Source organism: Psammomys obesus, unplaced genomic scaffold (assembly GCF_907164565.1).
Source record: "Psammomys obesus unplaced genomic scaffold, mPsaObe1.curated_primary_1811, whole genome shotgun sequence".
Taxonomy (NCBI): Eukaryota; Metazoa; Chordata; class Mammalia; order Rodentia; family Muridae; genus Psammomys; species Psammomys obesus.
Genome location: NW_026596152.1, coordinates 1995970 through 2016738, shown reverse-complemented (window position 1 = coordinate 2016738; position 20769 = coordinate 1995970). Strand labels below are relative to the sequence as shown.

Here is a 20769-nt window from a genome sequence, read left to right as displayed (position 1 = left end):
CCCTGTGGGAACCGGGATTCAGGAGGGGGTGAAGGAGGCGGAGTCATGAACCCAGGACACAGACTCTGGAGACCAACATGGAGGTGCGGATCTATTTTATTGAGCAGCAGCAACCATTTTTATACTTCCTTTGGACCAATGGGGAATAGACAGGACCTCTGGAGTATCCAGCTACCCCACTGGCACTATGGGGAGATGCCAAGCCGCCAGCACCAGAGGGAACCTCCTTGAAGATGGGGGAAGCAGCCACAGGACCTTCTATTTTGTGTCACCCAGTCAGTGTGCCAGTGGTGTGGGAGCCTTTCCCATGGTCCACCGGGCCCCACTTGGGGGCTGCAGCACCCACAGTTCCCCAGTTTTCTTTTAAATTCAGTCCTCCAAGTAGAAGCGGTCGGTAGCAACAGATTAATCTGCAATTTTAGGTTGTAAGGCATTTCCAACACATGCAAAAATTAGGGAGACAGGTATTCCCGTAACCCTGTCCCAACAGTTCGTCACCAAACCGTTTGCTCTACCAGCTCCTCTGGTATCCTGAAGCAAATCCCAGAAACTATATTCCCAGAGCTTCTGGCATGCCATACGCACGCTCTGTCGCTGAGCTGCACTCCCAGCCTAGACATTATAGCCTTTAACTGTAAATATTTCTGTGTACACCACTAAAAGAAAAAAAAAAATGTTTGTAGACTAAAAATACCATCACTGCACCTTTAAAAACAAACAACACATTCGTTTTTTTCAATAGCTAATCAGCATTTAACTTTCTAATTCATACATGTCATCTGTAATTTGCTCCATGGTTAGTTTGGTGGTCTGAATTGGAGTGTCAAAATTTCTGGCATGGCAGTTAGTTGCCCTTGAACCAAGGCCTGGATGAGGGCCATTTTCAGGGACCTCTAGAGCCATTTCCCACCGTCTTTATGTGGGAAGCACTCTGTCCATCAGCCCAACCCTGTTGTTTCTGAGTTCCGGCACCACCTTTGCCCATGCTGTGGCTCTTTGCAGCCCACCTTCTTTAGTCCTTAGCCGTGGACCTCCTGCCGGCCTTTCAGGCTCCGCTACAATGCCTCCTCCTCAGAGCTGAAGGGACCTCATTACTCATCCGTCTTCTGTCCGTCTATTTACCATCCATCCTACCACCTTTCTCTCCAGCAAACCTTGATTAGGTACCTACCGTTTGCAAGTTCAGGGCTAGTTCTTGGGGATACAAGATGGCCTTGCCTGACAAGAACTGGCAGCCCAGCACTGTGCTGTCCTATCTGGTAGCCATGTGTAGCTGTTTAGCACTTACAACGTGGCCAGTTTAAATGAACACGTGCTATATATCTCTGCTATACATCCACTACAGACAACTAACATGATGAGTGAAGCGTTCTATTAATTTTAAAAAAATCTCTTAAATCTGTCCATTTATTTTCCTGTGTGCAGGTGTTTTGCCCACATGCATGTCTGTACTCGGTGCCCTCAGAGGCCGGAGGAGGACATCAGCTTGTCTGAGGCTGGAGTTACAGATGTCTGCTCTGTGTGGATGTGGAATCAACCATGGTCCTCTGGAAGAGCAGGAAGCGCTCTTAACCCTGAGCCGTCTCTGGCTCCCTATGAATGTTTTTTTTTTAATAACCTTTATTACAAATAACTAGAAAAGTAAATAACATCACACAATAACTAACCACACTCAAAGTCTATACATCCCAACAGATTTCTGCACACTTAAAATAGCCATTCGGAAGCTATGACACTTCACACTGGATTTCAAACTTTCACTGTTGAATATATTTTTATGTACTTGTCTATCAGAAAAAGTGAAAATTTCATGACAGCATTAGAACTGGAAAAGCAATGAGTGATTTTCAGCTGGGGATACATTGAAATGTTATATTCTCCATGTACTTAAATTTGATAACATGATTAAAGTAAATGCAAATGAGGTTTTTCTTTTTAGACAGAGCTTCTGAAACTTTTAATTAGCTATGTGGCTTGCATCGGTGGCTCACCTTTTATATCTGCTGAGCTGGTCTTCCGACAGGCTACCGGGATGAACCTGGATGGGGAAAAGTGAGTCAACAGGACTCATCACGTGTTTATGAAAGTGTAGGGCACAGGGGAGGATTTTTTTTTCAGTGCGTGGGGCCATGAGAAGGAAGAAGGACGTCATTCTAAAGTGTGTCACTCACTGTTCTGGGCACTATAAATACCCCCTTGTGTGATGGTAGGCATTTTAACATCTTCACACATTGGCTTGGCGCTTTAAATACCTCATGTAATCCTTGCCGCAGCAATCTCAGCCATCTGACCTTGACTTTCCAGCCTGCCTCTTGGCTGCATGGTTTGCTGTGGCTGCCGCCATTCAGAACTCTCCTCCCAGCCTCTTTCATCTCCTACCTATGGCCAGATGATCTCGATAAACCACAAACTTGACTGTGTTACTCCTCAAATTAAACTTCTCTCGCAGTTCCCCTGCTGTCTTCCTCCTTGCGGTACATAGATAAGATCTGACCCCAGCCTAACTACCTCCTGAGTTTTTCATCTCCCACCTTTTCAGAAAGAATGCCTTCTTTCTTCGTCTGGTTAACCTTTTATTCTTTGGGTTATAGCTTCAATATTACTTCCACTAAATCAATTTCCAGGGCTGTTTCTCTGCCCCTATTGTAAAAGTATGGACTTTCTATGCCTACCCTTGCTCTGAATAATGACACAGAGACGTTTATATGTATTAAAAGCTTAATACATACCACCGTAGCTGGGCAGATACTCAGCTGTTCTAACCCAACTGTTCTGGCCTGGCCTACTTCCTTGGCCTACTTCCCGACACGTAGCCCATTACCTGCCATCTTAGTCTCATCCTGGCGCCTGCTTCTTCATCCGTGTTCCGATGGCTACACACTCTCTCTCTAGGACCCTACCTGAGACCCTCCCACAGGGCAGACAAGTCCCGCCTTATCCTCTTCTGCCCAGTTACTGGCTCTTCAGCTCTTTATTTAACCAATCAGAAGGTGATGGAGAACAGTGTTTACAGAATACTAAGACAGGAAATGCTTCATATCAGTGGCCATGCTAAAGTCTGGTTGTAATCAGATCAGCACCCTGGCACCGAAATCGGCATTTGAATACACAGGGCACAAAATCACTCCAGCACCCTATTCTGAGTTCATTTCTTTACCCCTCACCCTTGGATCCTGATGCCTAAATCAGTAAAACACACTTCTAGATTCATCTGTGAGGCCTCTTTCAGAGAAAACTGACGTGGGTAAACCTGAGGGAAAGTACCCATCTTGGGAAGGGGGCATAGTTCAACAGGCTAGGGTCCCAAATGGGACAAAGATGGGAGGAATGGACTAGCCAGCTCACACACTCTATACTCTTCCTAATCAAGATTATTTACTCCGGCTGCCGTCATCTGTGCACACCAGGCTGGACTCAGGCCAGCAGCTCTCCAGAGCTCTTTCAGGACTTTAGCCACAGATGGGCACGGCATCGTGGTCCCTCGTGCTCTGAAGCTTCATGTTGGGTTCTCTCAGTCTCCGGCATGAAGATGGCTGCCCCTGGAGTGCTCAGTTTCTGATAACATAAGGTTATAAATTGCTCCCTTTTATAAGTCTATCAGTTCTGTTCCCCTAGAGATCTCTAAGCCATGAACATACTAGGTTGAATGCTTGCAACCCTTTTAAATCAGAGGCCTTTATGGGAACCTGCTATTAAAACCTACAGATCTCAAGCCGGGTGCAGTGACGCATGCCTGTGAGGCCTGTACTGGTGCGGGGGTGGGGGGGGGTGTCAGAGGCAGGCAGATCTCTGTGAGTTCGAGGCTACACAGAGAAACCCTGTCTTGAAAATCAAACGAACAAATGAAGATAATTTCTGCCCCCAAAACCCCTTCAGCTCCCCCGGGGGTTGGGGGGCACACAATAAAATCTGCACACAATTTCAGAATCCTTAAAAAACCAAACTCCTATTACAATTGTTCACACACACCCCCCCCCATATTTCCCACTGGATTGCAATCTCCTTAAGGGCAGGGACCATGTTTGTGTAATTACTGTTGCCTCTTCAGCACTTGGCATCGGCCCTAGGTACAAAAGACAATCACTAACAGTTGCCATGGGTACAGCTTGCTACATTAAGGTCAAGGATTATTAAGTCTCTGTTTTCTTCCTTATTTGTCTTTGAGTGCTGGGTCTTGACCCCGGGTCCAATGCTTTCTAAGCACACCCTGAGCTCCACTCCCAGCCTCAGGTTTCATAAATCAAGTACTATACGACTTAGCCAGGTTCCATGTGGTTGATAGGAAACCTTAAATTAGTAATTTTCAGGACTTTCTTCTTGTGGATTTTCTCAGAACCAAGAGGAACCTTAGGGAACCTAAGAAAATTCTGGAAGTTTCTTCTTTCTTAGTTCATTGGAGTTGACTGTTTTGTCATTACACTTTCTGTTAAAATCTCTTGTGAACCAGTGTTCAATTTTACCTTGGTCCTGACCCTTTTACTTTGGTCAGGCAACACCGGAAGACTGAGGAGTAGAAGTCATGGTGTGTGTGCCTCAAGCCCCCACCCCATTTCTACAAATTCTGTTTGTAGGGTGGACTTCTCGGTACTGCCTACAGACTCCTCCCACCCCAAACTTTCCACTACCTCAGCGCTGTCACAGGCACATCTCAGAAACAGCTCCTCATGTCTCTGCGAGGGTTTGGCATGAGCCCTGTACCCTTCCTCAGCAAGCAACCAGGGGCCTGAAAACCTAAAAAACATACATTAACGAGGCCTGGGATGTAGCTCAGCGGAAGAGCACTTATTTAACACACTCAAGGTCCTCAGTAAGATCTCAACACTGAAAAAGAAAAATAACAAAACAAGACAAACAAACTATAGTCACAACCAGACAAGTAAATTCAATAGTAAGTCAGGTCAGGGGTAAAAGATGGTGTGGAAGGGTGGTGACAGGGACATCCCAAGTGATATGTGCTTTGTCTAAAAATGAGCAATAGCCATGACACCAACAAATGGTTTCTGGATTCCCAGACCTTCTAGTTTTGAGAAGCTTGAAATCTAAGTTTTGGGGTTTTTTTTGTTTTGTTTTGTTTTTTGTTTTTTGTGGTTTTTTTTTTTGTTTTTTTGTTTTTTTTTTTTTTGTGTGTGTGTGTGTACTAACACCTTTGTCATTATTTGTAAAAATTATTTTATCAAGGTGTATTTATATACTTACCTACTTCAGGGACTATAACTTAGTGGTTTGGGTTTTTCTTTTGTTTTGTTTTCGTATGTTTACCAAGTTGTGCAGCTGATACCCTAAGCCGGTTTTAGAACTTTTTCACCGCCCCAGTTAGACCTCCTTGTTCCTCTATTGTTGGGTCCTGTGTTGTCCCTCCCCTCTGACCCCAAATGTCACCCCAGGCAAGCACCATATTACTCTCTCTCTCTGGCTTGGCCTTTTATGGGCATCTCATGCAGATGGAATGATTTGGCGTGTACTCTTGTGTCTGGCTTTTTTTTACGTGAGCGTAGGTTTTCAGGGTTGGCCGTGTTGCTTGCATCCATTGTTTGGGTCTTTTTGTTGCTGAATGATGTTCTGTTGCGTGGATCTACCACTTTTGTGTATCTGTTCTTCAGTTCATGCTCATATAGGTTGTTTCTATCTTCTGGCTATTATAAATGATGTTGTGTGAACATTTCTGTGTATGTTTTCTACATCCGCACAGGACCTTCCCAACCCCCACTTTTTAATTTTTTTAGATACCTAAGGGTAGAATTATAAGATTGTATGGTAAATTTATATGTAACTTCTTCTTTTTTATTATTATGGCCCAAAGCACACAACATGGTTAACTTCTAAAGAAAATGCTTATTTTCCAAAGTGGCTGCAGCATTTTACATTCCTGCCAGTAATAACTGCAAAGTTCCTGTTTCTCTAGGTCCTCACTAGCCTTGTCTATGGCGCGCACGTTTTCATTATGGTATTGTGGGCATGAAGTTGGATCTCACTGTGCTTTCAATTCACAGTTCCCTGATGACTAACACCGTTGGATAGCTCTTAATTTTCAAATATTGGAATTCATTCAAAAAAACAAAAAAAGCTGCCTATCACTTCTGTACACATGAAACAAAACAAGCCCAAGCTGTCCCGAGGGAATGAGTTTGGACTTCTGACCTGGTCCCTGCCAAACTATGGTCTGTGAACTTTTGCTTTTAGGAGTAAAAGCAGCCTAGTCACCAGCTAAAATTACTACTGACAAAGACAAGGGTTTCCTCCCTCTTCATAATGAATTTGTTCAATAGAGAAAGGCAATTTTCTATGTACTAATCTGTGATGTCATCTTATTTTGCAACCCATTAATTCAACGTATTCGATAAATGAATCCTTCTGGTCCATTTCTGTATCTTCCTTTTAGAGACGCGGTAATTTGTCAGAGATTAGACAGTGTGTAGATGCACTGGTAAGTATATAGGTATAGCGGCAGAGGTGCATTCAGGGCCAGGTCTGGTTCGAAAGCCTGTTTCCTTTGTTCCGTGAGGGTGGAGCTGAAGAAGCCGGTCTGGGATGGATGGTGGAGAAGGGGTTGGGGGCTGGCTGCGTGTGAAGATAAGGGAGAAGGAAGCGGATCACGGGACTTGGGAAGAATGCCTGTGTGGTGGGTTCAAGTGTGGACGGGCAGAAGGCAGACCTGGTGCCTGTTGTTTTTGTCACTGCCCTGCCGACCGGCAGAGGTGTGGAGCACATAGGCATGGACATCTTACTCTGGTCTACCAGACCTTGTTTGATCCCAGAAGAGAAGTGGGGACCAGCCTGACTCATCCTTGGGTGGGAGACATCTGGCAGATGAAAACAGGGAAGACACTCCAGAGTTAGAAATGAACTTGGGGACAGTTTGCTACTGAGTTCCCCCTGAAACAAATGTCTCTGTGGGTTCTGAGGCCAGTGAACTTCTGATGTTCTCTCCTTCTGATGGTCCACTGAGTTTGTTGTAAAATTAGGAGGACGTTTGGAAGTTATGAGAAACCGCAGCTGACGGCTTGTTGGAGCTATTTGTGCGAATGCTCCAAGCATGGCATAGATTTAGAAATGACTTCACCAGGTAACAAAGCTTCGGCCTGGGCCTCAGAGATGGCCGAGTCCTTTCTGAATACGAAAACTTTCAGAAGATGTTTGTATCACTACCTTATACTTCCTCTGTGGACTTCAGAAGGACAGACCTCTCCATGGATGCCAAAGTCACAGGGGCAGCACCGCAGCGGTCAGGTGAGGGCAGGGACCAGATGCACCAAGACAAAGGACAAAGAATTTTGACTTCCGCTGGAAAGGCCGGCATCCAGCTGCCTCGCAGCTTTCTCTGAATTCCACCAATCCTTACCACTTCCTGCCTTGTTTTTGATTTTTTTTTTCACTCAAAAAAAAAAAAAATCATTCTAGAAGTTTCAGGCATTTACAAGGCATCTATTAAAACACATACATATACCCAATACTAAATACCAAAAATCTCGAGGCATTATTTTTTGAAAATATTTATCTTTTTATAAGAACAAGTCATTCATTTGGGTGTTGTGATTTTTTTTCTTTTTAACTTTATGAGTTAACTAGATTCTACGGACATTTCATTACATTTTCTTGCTTCCATTTTCCATATTTTGGAACCCCACCCCCACCTGAGGCCCTAGGCATTTTCTAAGGCAACTGAACCACTGTGCTTTGGCTCTAGGGCATACAGGCATCCTGCAAACCCAACCTGGTTCCTCCTCCTTAGGGAACTGGAACGAACGAGTGAGCGGACAAATGAACTAATGAAGTCGCTTTCTCGTTTTCTCCGCCGGGCCGCTTGCGTGTGGCTTATTTTTGGAATATCTCAGCCCTGCCTAGGAGGCTGAGCAAGCGGTTCTTATCCGTTTGCAAACATCCCACTGTGGCGGGCCACAAAGAGCCGGGTGTCCGCCGGGGGCCCCAGTGGCCACAGGCTTCCACGCGGACGGCAGCCGGGTCGGGACCCAGCTTTGGCGCCCAGGCCGAGCGGGACCCATCCTCCACTGCAGGTGAGCCGCACCGCAGCGGCTTCCAGGGTGACGTCAGGCCTCAGGACCGCGCTCCGGGCCCCGCCCCTGCGGCCGGCTCGGGGGGAGGTCCCCGCTTTCCCTCCGCGGGAGCCGGTCCCGCAGCGGGACGCGGCGGCGGCGGCCGAGCCAACGGGCCGCGGCAGGCTCGAGCGGGCTGCAGCGGCGGCGCGATGCCACCGAGGGGCGCGAGCCGTGGGGGCCGGGGGCTCGGCCGCGGCACACCTGCCCGGCATCCCGCAGCCCCGAGCGGCGGCGCGGCGCGGCGCGCACGCCACGACCCGGTCGGCGTCCTCTGCCTCGCGGGATCGCCCGGCCCCGAGTCCGCTTCAGCTGCCCATCTCCGCCCTCCCCCCGAACCGGCCAATCGCCAGCCGCCCGCCCGACCGCACCTCCCGCAGTCCCTGACAGGCGTGAGGACCAGCCTATCATCCTGGGAGCCTGTGCGGGGCGGGAGCCAATGAGCATCCTCCCAGGTGGGTGGAGGGAGCGGGGCTGGGGAAGGTGGCTCCGTTCGCGTTGCTAACGTCTTTCCTGGGAGATGGGCGCGCAAGGCGACCAGTGGGTCTGGGGGCGGCGGTGATGGGCGTGGAGCTGGCCCAATGAGGGTGGGGGTGGGTGGGGCAGACGCGAGCGGCGGTGCAAAAGGAGCCCGGCGGAGGCGGCGGTGGCTTTGGAACTGAGAGGCTGGATCCGTGGTCGCTGCTGGGGACGTGCGCCGGCGCCACCATCTTCGGCTGAAGGTGAGAGGTGCGGTGGCCCGGGGTCCGAGGGCGGCGTCCCCGGGAGCCAGGGCGGCTGGGCGGCCAGGAGGGAGGGAACCCGGGCTGGGGGACGCCGGAGCGTGGAGATGCAGCCCGGGCGGGAGCTGGGAAGGGCAGGCGGTGGGCTGCGGAGAGCGGAGCCTGTAGAGGGGACCGGACCCGGCGTGTGGAGACGGAGAGACCCCCGGAGAGGTCGGAAACGAGGTCCTGGCGAGTGAGACCCCGTGCAGGGATCGGGGCCGGGGTGTGCGTGAGGACGACCCTCGGAGGGGGATGAGGATGGAGATCTGGGGGTGGGGACCACTCCTGGCTGCATTGGATCCCTGGGAGCGTGGGGTCTGGGAGCTGAGTGGCCCCCGGGGGCGGCCGGAGGTGCCCGGCGTGTCCGCGTCCTCTTCCGAGGGGAGGACTGAGTCCTGGGGTGTGATCTCGGTGCTGGGGGCGCGGGGAGGGCCGGTGGGTGGGCTGCGCGGTGGGTTGGCTGCGCAGTGGGTTAGGCCGGCGTAGACTTCCCCGGGCGCGGCGGAGCGGGTCTCCCCGGACTCCGCAGGCGGACCCTGGATCGGGGAGGTTTAGGGACCGGTGGGCTGAAGCTCTGCGTGGTCCGGGAGCGTGCCACGGGTGAGGGGCTCCAGAGCGGGGCCCGGGGAAGGAGAGCTGGATCCAGACGGCATGCCACGCTCGCTGGGGACGGGGGGTGGGGGGGGAACACCGCGGGGTGGACGCCGGGCGAGGCCTGGGCCGTTGAGGGGAGCGAGGCGGGAAATGTGGCCCGGGCGCGTTGTAGCGGAGCGGCCCGGGGGGAGGGTCAGCCCTCGCCTCTGGATCGCTTTATTGTGTAAGTGATCTGGTGATGGCTCGCCGCAGAATCTCTCCCTGGCCTTCTGCAGTTGGGGGGCGGGGGGTGGTCACACCCTGACCCCATGGAATCGAAGCGGAATTGGGTCGGAGGGAAGTTGAAGCAGCGGAGCCCTTGGCATTGGCGGGGCTTTGTGGGCCTTCGGTGGGCGGATGCGGCCCTGGGACCCGGGAGGCCCCCGGTCAGGCCTGCCTGGGAACTGGGGCCTTAGGGAGGAGGTGGCCGCTCGGCGGCGGGTCTGCCCCGAGCTGGTGAGGTTTGGGTAGCCGGGTCTCTGCCTACGACCGTTATCTCGTTTCTTGGGGCCTCTGCAGCTCTCTTCAAGATCACTGCGGTGGATGGAAGGGGGTGGGGTGGGTGGGGTAGGAAAAGCAGGCGGAGTAGATCCAGACTGCGGGTGAAACAAAGACTGCTGTTTTTGCTGAATAAAATAATACTAAATATAATGCCTTGGCTATGCTGACATTTTGCTTTTGTTTTTGTTTTTTTAAACATTGAAACTAAGGATGCGTTGGGTGAGGTTTAATTATTCCGTCCTGTATCTGACTCCGGAAAACTTTATAATCTATTCATTGTCTCATCCCCTTTATCAGTTTGCCTCTATTAACTGCTCTTGTAGCCCCGTGCATTTGATGTTTGAGTGTGCCCCATCTGCCTCCGTTCTGGAAAAGTGGCCATTTTATGTGTCTCCTTACTTCTGCATCTTCGATTCCCATCCTTGTCGGCAGAGCGCATGTGGTGCGATTGTGTGACACACCACGAGCTTTTGCAGCAGAAGGATGTGGCCTGGGAGCGCTTGGCTGTGTGCTTGGGCTCCTTCGGGAATCGGTACAATGAAGAGCCTGGCTAGAGGGTGACATGGAGGAAAATTTGAAGGGCACGTTGTGGGGTGGAAGACTGCACGCCTCAGCGGCGTTTGATGTGCATTGTTACCACATTTGAGGAATTAAAATGCCTGGTTTGCGGTCCAAGTTGCGGAAGTATTTTATTAATTGGGAGCTGGTGCTTCACAGCAGCCTTCCCTTCTGTGTTTGTGATGGTTTGGCCAAGTAGAAGTCTGATAATTTAAGAGATGTATGCAGCCCTGTAGTGCCAGTGACCTCAGTCCTCGTCCTCTGGGTCTGAGGGATAACCTGCCATTATTTTGTTTGCTTTTCTCTGTTCCGTTTGGTCACCCTCCTTGGGCATTGGGAGATAGCTGAGAATTTTGCCAGGTGGCATTTCATTGGAAGTGAAAAATGACCTGGGCAGGTATCCACAGCCATTGCGAGCTTTGACTCTAGGAGGCAAACACCTCCAAATTTTCCGCATGTCTGTGTACTACAGTGATTTTTTTATTCCCTTTTTTTCTTAAATGACGGCATTTCCTTCAAAGTATAAAGTCTGTGCCAGAGCGTCCTAATGTGCTCATTGACTAAGTCTATACTCCTTTTAAATACATTTGTAAAGATTTATTTATTGTTTATACGGCGTTATGCCTGCATGTGTGTCTGCACACCAGAACTGACTATAGACGGATGTGAGCCACCATGTGGTTGCTGGGAATTGAACTCAGGCCCTTTGGAAGAACAGCCAGTATTCTCTACTTGTTAGCCGTCTCTCCAGCTCTAAACCTATAATCTTTAACCCATTACTGGAAGACAGGATTTTTAAATTTGGTAATATGTATGTTATGTGTCCTAAATTTCTTCCCTTTCCACTTCGCTTTCAACATTGTAGCCTCATCTCTGGGCTTAAGACTGACTCTGCTGTGAGGCCTCTGCTGTGTGAGTGACCTTGGGCCAGGTACCTGTCTGTTCTCAGAATTCTTCAGATGCTTCTTTGTAAAATGGAGTTATTTATGGAAGCAGTCCTGTGAGGACCTTGATATGTGTAGCTGGAGTAGAGCCTCGATGTAATTAGGGATGGATAACAAGATTATTTGTTTTAAAAATTGTGGTATTAGCCTTTCAGCAAGGCGGAATACTTGCAAGTGGTACATGTTAAATACCATTTTAAAATCAGAGCTAATATCAAGTGGGCAGTGGAGTGAAAAAGTACAATATGCTTGGCAAGCATAAGAGTTAAACATTTTATTGGCCTTAAGAACTCTGAATTCAGCAGCCGCAGGAACACCTCTGCCTGCTAAGGAAGCCTTGTAGTGCACTGTTCGGGAGGCTGAGGAGTCTGCCAGAAGGGCAGAGGAGGGTTAGGAGAAGGAAGGATTAAATTGCTAGACTGACCTGGAAAGAAAGTGTGAAAGGGTAGCATTTGGGTCAGGAGGGAAGGCTTTTGGTTAAAGGTGGGACCGTTCATGTAAGGTAGATCTGGAGTCTCTGCTATGTCCCAGGGACCAGGCCACAGCTGCTGCCATGCAGCAAGGGACAGGTAACCAATCCCCACGGGGTGTGGTGCAAAAAACGTGGACGTGTTAAAAATAAAAATAATTTATAATCTGCTGCTCAGCTGGAGACCCAAAGAATTGACTCCATTAAAAAAATAGATTGAGTGTGGTGGCACACATCTGTAATCCTAGAATTTGGGAGGTGGAAGCAGAAACTTTAGGAGTTCAAAACCAGCCTCACCTACATACTGACTTCTAAGGCAGCTGCCTGAGACTCAAAAAACCAGAAGGTGTGAGTATGTTATCTTTCTCCCATGAAACTAGGGGCATGTGTAAGAACAGTTCCGTAAATGACTAGGTCTTTTCACATAAAATTCACATTTCAGCATCTTAAACATGCACCAATAAATTCTCTCATTTGATAAAGTAACAAAAAAATATACAATTTGCTTTCTCTAGACTTGCTAAGTTAGTCCAGTTTATAGCTGCCTCCCAGACTTATGCATGTTTCCACGCCCAAGGTAAATTATTGTGTGCAAACTTACAGACACAAGGATACATCCCAAAGTGCTATGTATGCATTTTAACCAGATAAGACAAGCTCATTTGTTATAATTGTTTTTTCCCCACTTTTAATAGATTCTGTACTTCTAAAAGGTGGGGTGTGTGACCTATTATTGCCTTCAGATTCACCTGAGATGATCCCTGTGCTGCTCCTTACTGCTGCAGTCTAAATTAGAAAGACTTGTTAATAAGCTAACATACTTCTGATTGAATGTGTGCCCACAAATCTCGTGTATTTGCAGATATATTAATTACATGAATCGCCATTATTATTATTTTACAATTTATTCTTTGTATCCCAGTTGTGGCCCCCTCCTATCACTCTTCCTCTGTCCCTCCCTCCTATCATGTTTTTTAAGAGGGGTGGAGGTCATTTTGTCTTCTTTTTTTTAAATCCAAGTCTATATTCTGTAAGACATCAGCACATTCTTTCCGTTGGCTATAATTGGGTTTGGACATTGGTGTTTAATTTCCTTTTCTGTTCTAATATGCCTGCCAGTAATATTGGGAGCCAGAGAGAACTTTGGAGTAATGGTTGTCAAAGATGATAGCATTAGCATCAGCTGGGAATCTGGGTTGGACTTACAGAGATGGCCTAGCAGTTAAGAGCCCTTGTTCTTGCAGAGGACCTGGGTTCAATTCCCAGAACCCACATTTTGGCGCCCAACCATCTATCACATCACTTCCTGTGGGATCTGACACCCTCTCTGGCCACCATGGGCATCAGCCTTGCATGTAGTACACATACATACATGCAGGCAAAATACTCATTACACATAAAAGAAACCTTTTTTTTTTTTTAGGGTGGAGGAAGATATTGAGATTCTCAAGCTTTGCCCCAGGCTTACTAAATAGGACACTCTGGGTATATGGCCCAGCAATCATATGTTAATAAGCCTTTCTTATGCTGCTAATAAATGCTACAGTTTGAGACCCGCTCTCCAGAGCAAAGGGATTTATGTAGCAAATAATTCCTGAAGGATCATAGCTATTTGAGTGAAATAAACTCTTATCAGGGGGTTAAAGAACTAGCTGGAGTCTGAATCCTTCTGGGTGTGGATAGCTCTTGGAGAATCTGAAGAAAGCTATGATCAGCCCCTTAGGATAATGCACAAATGCACTGTGCTTCATGGCTTATACCATTTCACGGGGTTCATGGAGCCTGAGGGTCAGTTACAGACTCAAGGTTAATGACTTATTTACAACTTTGGGGTGACTATGACCTTTCCATGCGACATACGAAGGGTGCCTTGTATTGACCCCTCACCTACAAAGAGTCCCCAGTATTTCCCAGGAGCAGGGAAAGGGGGAGAAGTCGAAGGGACTTGGTAGAGTAAAAGCAGGTACTCGTGTCTTGGTTGACTTGGATGAAGTCTTGGAAAACTGTTCCTATGAACTTTGGAATAATGTGGATATTGGAGTAATAGCAAGAAATGTTTGCTGTGGCGTTAGATTCTAGAAAGATGCTGCCAGGAAGGAATGAGAAGTCACATCAGAAAGGTGCAGGATGTCCTTTGATCAAAAGACTAATTCCTGAAGTACAGGAGAGGAGCCTCGCCTTGACACGCATGGAGATGTCACTTCTCTCCTTGCGTGCCAATAGTGAATGGCTGAACAGACCATTTATATATCTTGAGCTCTGACTGTTGTAACCGTCACAGAGCAGACCTTTCCTCAATATGGCCTAAGTTACTAAGGATTCTTTTCTTTTGTTCCGGTTAGATCATTTCTGGAATATTAGGTTTGCTTTTTGGCGCCATAACTGTTAATGGAAGACACGGTGTGGTGTTACAGAACTTTTCCTTGAGACATGTGTCTACACGTGTGTGCTCACCCCAGACAGGGAGCCCACCCTAGGCCGGAGAACGTATACCACCAAAGTTCAGCTCGGTATAGGAATTTGGTGCTGGGTTACAGGACCAGACATGAGTCAGAGACAGCTAGCTGCACCACCGAAGCCCACCCCAGCATGAGTGACAGCTCACAGAGGTGGGAACGTGGAGCACGCTGGAGCACGCTGGAGCACGCTGCTCAGCCTGCAGGCAGCTCAACAGGTGGGGCAGTGTCCTTTCCAGGGGCCTCAGTTGCTCTAAACCTCTTCCAGACAGTTTGGCTGGTTTCTGCCTCTTCCAGGCAACTAACTGGTCTGGTCTCAAGAGTCTTCTTTGCCCCTCAGCTTGCGTGAGGGTCTTCTTTATAGCTTGGCTGTGCCGAATCTGAGGGGAGCTCTCGCTCAGCTCTTATTGCTTACTCTGGCAGGGAGGGGCCTAGTGAGCCTGGTTGGTTTCAGGGACTTCCTGGTTCTCTTTTGAGTTGTTTACCATCTTGCTTAAGGAACTGTTTTAGGGGGATGTTTTTATCTGGAAACTTGCCCACCACACAGATGCTCTGTTGAGAGGTGAGGGTAGTGGAAGGCGGAGATGCAGGAGTGGGAGCGGCTGGAGGCCTGGGATGTGGATGGAGGCCTGCATAGATGTCGGGACTTACTTGAAAGGCGTAGCTGAAGCCAAGTTGCAGTTGCCTTCTGTGGCTCCCGTGTAATGCCGTTGGCTTGCGTCTTCTCCAAGGGTAAACTGGAAGGCAAAATTTAGCTCTTATTCATTCAGATAGCCTCACGGTGTTTCCATCTCTCCCTTCTCTGCTTCTGTACTGAGCTGGCCACTGAGGGCCTTGTCCATGCCAGGCAAATGCCCCGCCACAGAGCTACACCCTGGACCTGGTTCCTCATGTTTTTGTGGTCACTAATTTCACTACCACTCCGTGGGCCTTTTATTATGTATCTTTGTTTTGTTGTTTTCCTTTCGCCTCACCCCTCAGAACCCTGCTTAATTTGTGGTGAGGGTGAAAGAGGAGATGGAGAGGAGAAAAGGTCACCTGGAAAGTTCCTTGCTTGCCGCTGCATTTGGTCACTGGGGGTAGGCCTTGAATGCTCACCAGACCAGCAGTCATGATTAGTGGTTCCCCTGACGTTTACCTTGGGAAGTGGGGTCGTGTGGCTATGGGGAGGGATACTCAGCTCTTTAACTGTCTGTTTTATGTTTACCGATGGTCTTAGTTTCTTAGAAAGTCAGGCTTGTAAATGATTTTATATCTCATAAGCGTCTAATTTTGCCCCTCTCTTCTAGAGGCGATTCCTGTTGGACCCTTCTGTTTACAATGGCCCAGAGAACTGGATTGGAGGATCCCGAGAGGTATCTCTTTGTGGACAGGGCTGTCATCTACAACCCTGCCACTCAGGCTGACTGGACAGCTAAAAAGCTGGTGTGGATTCCATCAGAACGCCATGGTTTTGAGGCAGCTAGTATCAAGGAAGAGCGGGGAGATGAAGTCATGGTGGAGCTGGCGGAGAACGGAAAGAAAGCAATGGTCAACAAAGATGACATTCAGAAGATGAACCCGCCGAAGTTCTCCAAGGTGGAAGACATGGCGGAGCTGACGTGCCTGAATGAAGCGTCTGTGCTGCATAACCTGAAGGACCGCTACTATTCGGGCCTCATCTATGTGAGTATTTCTTCCCAGTAACCCGGGAGTGGTCCCTGGGAGGTCACATCATCCCCATCATACATAATGCTGTAACCACTTGAGAACAGAGGTTCCCAACACCCTGTTTGACACTGTATTTCTGTTAAAAATGGGAAGATTTTTGCTCAGCTGGTTCCTGCTTTTTTTCACATTTTAATAGTGCAAAGTTTGAATGATTCAGTGTGTGGTTAGAGATGATGAAATGGCCTTTAAAGACCTAAAGTGATGCTCTGGAGGGCAACATACGAGAGAGCATGGAAAAGGCCAGGGAGTTAGTGATAATTGAGAGCTAGTTTTCAGGAGGAGCCAGGCAACGAAGATGAGAAAAGCAAGGGGCTGTAGGCTCAGGTTTTGGTGGAGAGCAAGAACAGCACTTCACTTGCATGAAGGGAAGTGGGAGGGATGAATGTTGAAGCTTTTAAGAGTCAACAGTTGGGGATGAGATTGAGGCTGTGGTTGTCCTGTGGTTGCCATTTATGTTGCTGTCACTGATCATGGCTTCGTACAGAAATTACTGAAAATAATTTAGGGTAAGGCAGAGGTATAGAAATGTTATAGTGGTTTTTTTTTTTTTTTTTCTATTACCCATTCCAGCTCCCAGATAATGACACAGAATTCTATTAGATTTATTAATAAGCTTTAAAGCACTACTGTGGGGCAGATACTGATCTACTCTAACCCGTCTATACTGGCCTGGCTACTTCCCAGCCATGTGCCCCGTGTTACTTGCCATCTTAGTCTCCCCTTGGCTGCTTCTGCTCCATCTTTTTGTTCTGCTTTCTGAGACAGGGTTTCTCTGTGTAGCCCTGGCTGTCCTGGACTCGCTTCGTAGGCATGCTGGCCTTGAACTCACGGAGATCCACATGCCTCTGCCTCCCTGAGTGCTGGGATCAAATGTATGCGCCATCACACCCAGCTTTCTGCCATCTTTGTCCTCATGGCGACCTTCCTGCTCTGTCTCCTCTTCTTCCTCTGGTCCCTACCTGAGACCTCCTCACTGGGAACAGAAGTCCTGCCTTCTGTCCTCTCTGCCCAGCTATAGGCTGATCAGCTTCTTTGTTAACTAATCAGAGATGATGGAGAACAATTTTTACACAACTTTGAGACAGGATATTCTTCTTAGAGATGACAATGAGCATGTTTTCACTGCAGCCAGATCTTAGCACAGAAATCAGCATTGAATGCACCATGCACAAGACCATCCCCTGACAGGAAGAAGAAAGACAGAGAAGGCAAAGAACCTAGAGTGGGCTAGATGTCATGGTTCATGCCTGTGGTCCCAGCACTGGGGTTAGGGGGGAGCAGTGTAGGCATGAGGATTTCCATTAGTTAGAGGCCAGCCTTGTCTAAAGAGTAGACCCTGTTTCAGAAAGTAACAAAGGCTAACGAGATGACCCCAGGGTGAAGAGCATTGAGTGCTCTTCCAGAGGACCCACATTTGAGTCCCAGCATCAACATGGTGACTCATGGCTGTCTGTAACTCCAGTTTCAGGGGATCTGATGCCCTCTTACGGCTTTCATACAAGTGGTACACAGTCATACATGCAGGCAACACACCCATACACATCAAATAAAAGTTAGAAAACAGTAACAACAAATCTAGACAGACAAAATAAGTTTGAGGAATGATGGGCAGGTGACAGTGGCTGAGGAAGGTGGCATGGAGGAGACAGAAGTTGACAGTGTGATGACGCTGAAATTGGGAAATGGTTGAATTTTATGCAGAGAATTTGCTTGAAGCTCACAAGTAATTCAAAACTCAGTCAGCTGGAACCAGGGTTCCCAAAGAACCAGTGCGTTGAAGCAGTGTTACCAAGCGCGTACTGTCCTCCAGGTGCCGCTCAGCACCCTGTGTATGTGAGACGTCCTGTGAGGAAATGAAACAGCGCTAGAAACTAGGCTGGAAGCAGAATGGCTACCTCAGTGGCTCAGTGGAGGGCTCTTTGGCAAGGTAGCATTTGGACTGGAGTCCAGCTGATAAGGGAACCAGCAGAGGAAAGGCTGAAAATGAGTAGATTTTGAACCTCCCCCCTTCCTTTTCCTCTGTGAGGTAGGATACAGAAAAAGAGAGGAAGAGGCAGTGTGCAGGGCTGGGAAAGCAGGTTAGGAGAGCAGACTAGCCTAGAAAAGAGGAGGAGCTGGGGAAAAGAGAACAACAGAGGATCAACGTCCTTTCCTGGCGGTGTGACTGAGTTTTAGGTCTGTGAGGGCCAGGCAATGTGCATCTGTATTCCTAGCACAGAGAGAGTGAGCTTGGTGATCACCTTTAGAATCAGGCTGAGGAGGGATGAAGGTCTAGGTAGGAGGGCTCTGGTTGTCTTAGCTACTGTTCTATTGCTGTGAGTCTTAGAAAAGGATGCAGTTAATTGGGAGCTTGCTTATAGTTGGTCCGTGATCATGGTGGGAAGCAGACAGGCATGGTGCTGGAGCAGTGGCAGAGTTTACCTCTTATCCACAGGCGGCAGTCAGAGAGAACCTGGGACTGGCACAGGCTTTGGAAACCTCCCCCAAGGCCACACCCCCTAATCCTTCCCAAACTGTTTCACTTCTTGGTGACTAAGCATTCAACTAAATGAACAAATGGGGTCCTTATCATTCAAATCACAGGGATGAAGGGCTGAGGTTTTAATAGCCTTGAAGGACAGAGCTGATGAGATTGAGGGAGTCTTAGGGTATTGCAGTCAGCTGGTGACGTGAACTTCGGAGCTTTGAGAGCACATCGGTTTTTGTACTGAAGCCTGGTATGGTGACTAATGCAGGACTGGAGGATGACAGCACAACCAAGCAGCCCTGGAGGACTGAGAGGTTAGCTTCTCACCTAACATACAGCGCGCACAGCAAGAAGGCACAAGTTTGATTCCAGAACCCCCTGAAAAGCTCAGGATAGTGGCGCAAACTCACGATTCCAGTGCAGGGCTGATGGAGACAGAGGATCTCTAGGGCTTGCCAGTCACTTATCCAAGTCTGATTGACAAGCCCTAAGTTCCTCCCAGTCAGAGCGCCTGTCTCAGAAGAAAAGTGCTCCTGTCGTGAGGAACAGCACTTGAGGCCGACCTATCTCACACAGATGTGTGTGTGCACGCACACACACACACACACACACACACACACACACAAGAAGACAGGACATGAGTATGGAAAGGAGCCAGGCTGTTTCCACAGGAGGCTTTACCTTACCTTGTTTCATCAGTGGGCACCATAGATAGCTTTGAGGAGGAGGGAGAAGGGGGATGAAAGGGAGATACTGTGTTGGTACAAGGGAAAGAATAAAAGAAAAAGTGGCTCAGGAAAAAGTGCTTGCTGTGTCCTTAGCACTCACACAAGAAACTGGGTGTGACACTCTGCTGTAAGCTCAGCACTCAAAGGCAGAGCCAAGAGGAGGCTGTGGAAGGGGTTTTTCTGTAACTCATATTTTTTTACTCACACGCATGTTCCCAGAAATAAAGACTCTGAGACTTAAATATGTTTACAAAAGCCTAGGCCAATATAGCCAGGTGTGTTTCCTGACTTGCTCGTTATTCTGTTTGTTCTGCCACATGGCTGGTTACCTCTGCTTGGGTTTCATGTGTCTGTCCTTTTTTGTGTCCGGGGCAAATTCCCCGAGCTTCATCTATCCCAGCATCTACTCTGTCTACCAGAACTCCTCCTTCCTGTTTCCTGCCTCAGCTACAGGCCAGTCAGCTGATTATTGACAGGTGAAGAATCCATACAGCATGCAAAAGGTTATGGCTACAGGAGGGAATGGAGGAGCTCGCTGGCCAGCCAGTCCAGCCAATCATTGAGCTCCAGGTTCTTTGAGACACCCTGCCTCAAAAAAGTGAAACTGAGCATGTTTGTGTTTCATATACACATGTGGAGGCAAACAGTCATACTTATAAACAGAAAAATAAATAACATTGATAATGATAGAGGAAGATACCAGTGTGTCGGGGTGCCACACATGTACGCAGGCACATTTACATGCATGTATCGTGCACATGCACACGGATGTACACACACACACACACACACACGAGGATTTGTGAACATTCCTCAAGATAATTCAAAGTCTATGCAGCTGTTTTATGGATATATTTTTTTCCTCCAACATAACTCAGGGACAACCTAAGTGAAATTTTGAGTTTCTTTTCCACATGGTTTCTAGCTCTGTACAGAAGGACAATTTGAGTTTTTCCTCAGTGTATTAAGTTCACAGCAAGGGTCAGGGAGGATGGAGGAAGACTCCCACCCGAGATTCCGGTCGGAGCAGCTGACACTGGGGTGGAGGAGCTGCCGCTGCTGCACTCGCTGTAGCGTTTGAAGTGAACTGGGTGGTTGAAATGTCAGTTGAGGTGCCCTGAGAGACAGATTAGCCTGTGCTGTGGCGGTGTTGTGTGGCTGAGATAAAGCAGCTTCCTTCAGACGGGCGTGGCTGCCAGCAGGTTTAGTGTGCTTCCTTTGGACTTTTTCTCAGATCACTAAATTTCATCTTGCCTCCACTTAAAACTGTAAAGATCTCTCTAAAAGGCTTCAGCTCACCTCACAGATTTGCTGTGTGGTATTTTGTCACTCAGTTTTAAGTGTTTTCTAATTTCTGTGACTACTTCAGCCTTTGGACCATTAGAGGCGTGCTTTTCACATTTCCAAGGGTTTTTGTTTTCTTTCTTTTCCTTCCTTCCTTCCTTCCTTCCTTCCTTCCTTCCTTCCTTCCTTCCTTCCTTCCTTCCT

General features: G+C 48.3%; 1 protein-coding gene across 2 annotated transcripts in view; it reads left to right on the top strand.

The window, feature by feature from the left end:
* Positions 1-8647: 8647 nt before the first annotated feature.
* Positions 8648-20769, top strand: part of Myh10 (myosin heavy chain 10) — a 116938-nt gene continuing 104816 nt past the window's right edge. For both annotated transcript variants that reach the window (XM_055594423.1, XM_055594425.1), the window contains exons 1-2: positions 8648-8773; positions 15666-16041. In XM_055594423.1, the coding sequence (XP_055450398.1) occupies positions 15697-16041 (345 nt within the window). In that variant the 5' untranslated portion in view covers positions 8648-8773; positions 15666-15696. The remainder of the gene's footprint in view (positions 8774-15665; positions 16042-20769) is intronic.